The sequence below is a fragment of the Belonocnema kinseyi genome, chromosome 6, assembly GCF_010883055.1.
Source record: "Belonocnema kinseyi isolate 2016_QV_RU_SX_M_011 chromosome 6, B_treatae_v1, whole genome shotgun sequence".
NCBI classification, from domain to species: Eukaryota; Metazoa; Arthropoda; class Insecta; order Hymenoptera; family Cynipidae; genus Belonocnema; species Belonocnema kinseyi.
In genome coordinates this window covers 5,330,229-5,337,118 of record NC_046662.1, presented here as the reverse complement: position 1 = coordinate 5,337,118, position 6,890 = coordinate 5,330,229, and the positions used below count along the sequence as shown (strand labels likewise).

At 28.2% G+C, this 6,890-nt stretch overlaps 1 protein-coding gene across 1 annotated transcript in view; it reads right to left on the bottom strand.

Moving 5' to 3' along the window:
• Positions 1–252: 252 nt before the first annotated feature.
• LOC117174552 (UDP-glucuronosyltransferase-like) overlaps positions 253–6,890 on the bottom strand; it is a 34,372-nt gene continuing 27,734 nt past the window's right edge. Inside the window, exons 4-6 of the mRNA XM_033363757.1 lie at positions 2,679–2,904; positions 605–834; positions 253–398 (exon numbers count right to left, since the gene is read on the bottom strand). Coding sequence (XP_033219648.1) covers positions 253–398; positions 605–834; positions 2,679–2,904 — 602 coding nt within the window. The remainder of the gene's footprint in view (positions 399–604; positions 835–2,678; positions 2,905–6,890) is intronic.

Here is a 6,890-nt window from a genome sequence, read left to right as displayed (position 1 = left end):
AATTTTCTTATCTGAAAATTTAACTATCCTATTTTCATTTGAAAATTGATCTTTTTTAGTTGAAAATTCGTCTTTATTGGTCAAATAAGTGTTGTCTCCATCACCTCTTTTGTCGTATATCATTCAATGGACGCTTTCAACGTGAACGCTTATTAAACTTTTGCGCCCTTTATGAGGTTTTCTCGTTCCGGACTAATCGCAATGCGCAGTGACAAGTCCGTGTGAGCCTGAGTAAGCATGTGTGCGTCCTTCCTACAAACAAGGGCTTCCCGCTATTCGGGCCTCTTTCCGATTGGTCAGCCACTGCCGCGAGTGATGCCGTACCGAGAAAGTGGTGGGGGGTGAAGGGGCTTCTCCACTTGGAATATCCGAACAGCAGAAACTTGGAATAAGAGTACCTTGGAAAAAGTAAGAATTAGAGCGATTTCATCCAGAGTTTCTACATTCCAAAGCTTGCACACACGATTTAATTAAAAAATGTAGATTTTTAATTAAAAGAAAATCATATTTAATAATAATTCCAATTAGAATTATAATATCTTTCTTTATTCCATTTTCTTTTTTCTGATAAATTTGAGAACAATAATTAGTAGGAAATACAAACAATTTGAAATTTTTTTAATGACTAAATAAGTCAAAAATAAAGTAAGAAAAACGATAATAGACAGAACAGCAAATACATCTAACAAGTAGAGTTGCCACCACGCCAGATCCACAGCTGCGGATTTTAAAATATTCCCATTTCTGACAATATATTCCACCCAAAAAATTGCCACATCTAAAGGTTTAGCAGGGCGGTCCAAATAGAGTTTTCGCAATCTATCAATGTTCTTCCTGAAATTCAATAAATTAACAAAATTTCAAATTACTCTAATAAAATTTTAGAAATCATTTCGATTTTTACTTTATCCATTATATTTTTAGGAACAGGATAAATAAAAAGATTTTTCAAAAAAATATGGGAATAATTTACTTTAATTAATACTAAGGCAGGTAATACAAATATAAAATTCAAGTATAAATGCTTTTAATTTATAATATTTGTTAAAAAAATAAAATTTCAAACCATAAGCATAATTTTTCTACAAAACAATAGAATTTTCAAACCAAAGATATGAATTTTCAAAAAATATTAATTTTTAACCACAAAAATGATTTTTAATACGATATTTTAAGTTTAAACTAAAAGTAGTTTAATTTTCAACCTGAAAAGTTAAGAAATAAAATAGGATTGGAAAAAACTTAAATATTCAAGCAAAGAATTTTCAACAAAATAATTTAATTTTGATCAAAATAGATGAATTTTTAACTAAAATGATGAATCTTGAATCAAATACATAAATTTTTAACAAAAAAGGATGAGTTTTTACTGAAACTTTTAAGTTTATAAGAAAGTTATTGAATTTCAACCGAATAATAAAACGTTTAACCAAGGAAGATGAATTCTCAACGAAAACAAATAATTTTCGAATCAGTCCTATAAGTTTTAAAACTGTTTACATTTTTATCCATAAAAGATTGAATTTATTCCAAATAAAATCAATTTTTAAACCAAAAGGACGAATTTCTTACAAATAAATCGAATTTTTTACCAGAAAATATTCATTTTCAATTAAAAATATGCATCTTCCACCATAAAAATGATTTTTCAAAAAGAAGTTTAACTAACTAGCTGAATTTCGAACCAAAGCGAAGAATTTTCTAAAAAACATTTAAATGTCATAAATGATGAATTCTTATCAAAAATAAAGTAATTTTCGACCAGTTACATTTTTAACTGTAAAGGATGATATTTCTACCAAAAAAGTTGAATTTCCAACCAAAAAATTAAAGAACCAATTTTCAACAAAAGGATGATTTTTTTATCATGCAGATTAATATTCTACTAAAAAAGAGGCATCTTCAAGATAATATATGAAAAACTAAAGACAAATATTTAATTAAAATGATGAATTTTCAACCGAAAGAATGAATATTTAACCAAGAAAATGAATTTTCTATTAAAAAATTTGAATTTGAATTTTTAAACTAAGAAGAAGATTTTACCATTAAAAAGTATGAATTAAATCGCCAACCCAAAAGAAGGAATTTAATACAAGAAAATATAATTTTTGACCCAAATATTTGAAATTTTTATTAAAAAATATGAATCTTCAGCCAGAAAAATTATTTTTTAACAAAGCAATTCAAACTTTAAAGATGTTTAATTTTGAAACAAAAAAGGCGAATGTTATACAAATCATTTGAATTTTCAACTCAAAAATATGAATTTATAATAAAGTAGTTGAATTTTTAATAAACAAGGAGAGTTCTGACACCCTAAATTGTGGATTTTCTAACACAATTATTAATTTTTGAACAAAATAAGAAAAACTTCAACTAAAAAGATGAGTTCTAGACTAAAAATATAAGAAACGAATTTTTAACGAAAAGAATTAAATTTCCATGAAAAATAGTTGGATTTTCTTGTTGGACTCTATCAGTTCATTTCATTATCACTTTATTTAAAAAACCAGATATTTTGTTTAAAAAATAAAGTTAATTTCCACTGCACAGATTTTGATTTCAATGTACAGAATTTTAAATCCAGACTTTACAAACTTTGTCGAACCTTTCAACATTTAAGTTCATGAATTTTTTGATAAATATAATTAAATATATATTTAATAACTACATACCTATACATTGGATGATGAAGGATTTTCTGAATAGAATTGTTCAAATTCTCTTCATTCAAAGTATCAATATCCAAAGCGATACCACAATTATATTGTACATAATGATTAACATTACTGAATTGGTCCACGAAAAGTGGAATTCCAATAATTGGTACACCAAAATAAATGGATTCCAAAATACTAAATAGGCCACCATGCGTAATAAAAGCTTTTAAATTTTGGTGTTCTGTAAAAAATAAAGTAAAATAACTTTTAATCTATCATCGATTACGATCGATTTCTTGTTTTGAAACAATAATTATAATAAACTGTAAAACATCCTCGTACCGATTATTTGATTAATTTACACATATGAGACGACAAACGAGTCTCAGTTATTTTGCTAAGAACCAAATTCTTCGAGGAGTTAGCGCGATTTGAATTTTTTCTATTTTCAATATTTTCATTCAAGAAAAATTGAAGATCTTCATAGCAATTTGTGCCAGATTCTATTTTTTTCTTTTTTTTCATGTAAAGAGTCATCTTTCAGAAAAAAAATCTGCTCCCTTCGCAGATACGTTTTTGCATAACCTATTTAAAATAAAAATTCGAAACATCGACAACTGAAATGTAGTGATTGTGAAATCTCTTTTGTTAAAGCTCCTTCGGCTTTAACGAACATATGTTCATCACGTGTATCGTAGGAAGAAAGCTCAAGAAGAAACTTCAGAATCTGTTTGATGCAGACAATTTTATTTATTGAATATTTTATTTGACCTTATGTCTTTTTTCCACAAATTTTCATTTTCTTTCTGTTATGTTTTGCGATTAAAACAAAAACTATGCATTCTATTAAAAAATTATTCAGCACAAATTTGTACTTCTCTTCTGAGTTTATTTATTTTTTAAAACCCTGTTCTCGTTTTCTAAAAATTCTATTTAAAAAATGTTAATGTTATTTTTTAGGATTAAAACTAAAACTATGCGCCCTGTAAAAAAATGATTAAAAATAAATTTGTAGATATTTTCAAGAGAAATAATTTTTGCAAATTCTTTTTCTTTTTTTACTTATTGCATACTTTTACCGAAAAAATGAATTTTTTATTTTCAAAAGCATTTTTCACGTTTAAAGCGAAAAATATGTGTTTTATCAACAAAACAAAAAAGACTCAGGAAAATTTGTTTATCTTTTTAAGATGAATAATTTTGCGCCCTAAAATTTTATTCATTTTTCGTATAGCTTTGGTCAAAAATGGAATTTTTTATGTTTTTTAAAATCCTTTTTATGGGATAACACCGGAACCATTGAATCTTTTGAAAGTTATAGTGTCCACAAGACAGCCGGACAGACGGAAACCTTCACAAAAAATCATTTTTTTCTGTCTCACGGAATCTCAAAACGTGGAGATTTGATATAAAAATTTGATATAAAACTAATAACATCTAATTAAGATGATACGGTAGAAAAGAGGCGTTTGCGTAATTTGCAAGATTAATATTTCGTAATAGATTAATTTTTTATTTTTCAGGAAAGATATTTATTTTTAATGTTTAATTTCATGATTTAAATTTAGTTTAGGCAGAATTTTTTTTTCAAATGAATGTCAACAAACAAATTTTTTAAACGAATTAAAATATAAATGTAGTTCTTTTTTAAGCTTTTTTATGACTTAAAGCGGGTTAAAGAATTAATCAAACTACGTTTTGAAAATACATTCTAAAATTGTTAATTTTTTATTTACTAATAATTGTAAATAGTGATCACTATTTTTTATTTAAAAAAATAAAGTTATCTTCTATATATTAATTTAATTTAGTATAAAATGATACGATGTTTTGAACCATAGATTTTAAAATTGTAAATTTGAATTATTTGTGTGTATGTATGTATGTATGTATGTATGTTTGTATGCCTGTTTGTCAGCACGATGACTTGTGAAAAATTACATTACTAGATTTTAAAATTCTCTGTATATTCATAGTATTCAAAATGTCGAATAATTTACCCTTACGACTTTTTCACAAAACCAAAATTTACCAGAGATATAGCATCGACAAAATTCCAAAAAACACACGAAAATCCAAATTTTAAGCCAAGTAGAGCAGAATGTGCAAAAAGTCTAAAGAAGAAAAATGTTGCTTTTTGAATGTCCTACAAGAATATTATAACAACTACGTGAATTTTTTTGAAAAATTCAAAATTCAAAATTCGACAGCACAAAAAATAATAGTAAATGCAAAAATTACATTTTTCGGTTGAACTATGCAGAATACGGTAAAAGATGTATTGACAAAATATTGGGCACTTGAAAAATGTCTACAAATTCGTCATAAATTACTTTTTGATAGGATGCGTAGTTTTCACTTTAATCGTGAAAAACATCAATAGCCAAAAAATTTGACCTCCTCCCTACAGTTTTGGTCAAATAGTCACGTTGTGAGACCCCCTGAATCCGAAAAACAGGTTTTCACGAAAGTGTCTGTCTGTCTGTGAACACGATAACTTGTGGAAAAACTATTTTATTAGATTGGCCTTCGGTAAACTCTTTTAGTGTCCTAAACTAAACGTCAAGCTCGCGAGCCTGCCATTTTGTATACAAATTCAAAAAGTGAGCGCATTTTTAATATTTTTGAGACCACTTTTTTAAATTTCAAAAATTCTCTGTACGGATTTAATTGAATTGAAGAAAAATTATGATTTTGAATGCCCTATAAGATAATGAGAACAACTGGTTGAGTTTCGGTAGAAAGCTCAATTGACATAGTCTGAGCCACTGAGGTAAGGGATAAAATTTAGAAGTTAAAAAACAGTTGGGACATGCGCAAATTCAGTTTTTGAAAAAAAAACAGCAGAAATTACAATAAAACGTTTAGTAACAACATTTTCTTTAAAGCATGCGCATTTTTTTAAACAAGACAACGAAACTACGTATAGTTCACACTTCCCTCACTTGGTCATGGCAGGATATACAAGCCAACAGCCAGTATTAAGCCAACGTTAATAATTGATTAATAATTGGCTCAGTTGGTTAGACACTCGGTCGTTGCCTCAGAGGTCCGGGGTTCGATCCCTGAGCCGGTACCTCTAGAAATTTTTCAATGAACCTTTACCGAGGTTCTGGTGGTTCAGAACCCACCTTAAGCTGTAGGTCCCCCCATCGTGTACTTGACTGTAACCCAGTCCGTCAATGATGGGGTAAAAAACAGGCTTTGTCTAATATGTCTGGGCAGACTTCTCTCATCAGATCACTTGATTGCATTATAAAAATGCATCCGTGACTGATGATATATACCGGGAGAGCCCAGTGCAAAAATGATCAAAATAAAAATCCAACTTTAACCAAAAATGCCTTCCACATGTTGAGCAGAATAAGCCTGTGAAAACATTTCAACACAAAAATGTTTTTATAATAATAATAATGATAAGACGAAGAAAAAGAAAAACGAAACTACGTTTGTTTTAATACTAATGCATGTTCTTAATAATAATAATAATAATAATAATAATAATAATAATAATAATAATATAAATTGATGGGAATGATATAAAATTTCAGGGATAAACTTGAGTGTTAAGTACGAGATACGTGATGAGAATGTGTTCGTTAAAGCCGAAGGAGCTTTAACAAAATAGAATTTGCAATTACCAAATTACTGTTGTCGATGCTTTCATCTTTAGTTTCACCAAGTATGTGCACAAAGATCGAGCGCGTAACGCGAGGTAAATAAATTATTGAGAACGAAATAAATACATTATCAAGCGCGAAACACGAGAAACAAACAGTCACGCGCCTAAGGCGCGCTCAAACTTGCGAGCGAAGTGCGCGAGCGCAGAGCACGATGAGAACGTGCCGGCGCTGCGGGCAGATTTTTTAACAAGCGTTCATTTAAAGAATTATCTTTGTCATCAAAGTAAATATATAATATATAAATATATAACCCTTAATTTTTTAAATATTTATAGTAATAGTTTTCCTAAAAATTGAAAAAATATATATAGAATAAAATTACTTTTTAAACTTTATACAAGCGCAACCCTAGCGGACCACAGTGGGGTGAAATCGGAAAACGAGGTTCAAAATGACATTTAGAACGAAATTATGCACCGATTTTAGAATTTTTTTTTGTTGAAAAATTCAGAACTAAATTTTTCAGAAAATGGTGACAGTAGATTTTTTATTTTTTTGTTTATTTAATTTTTATTTTAATGCAAACATCGAAAAAAATGTCGAT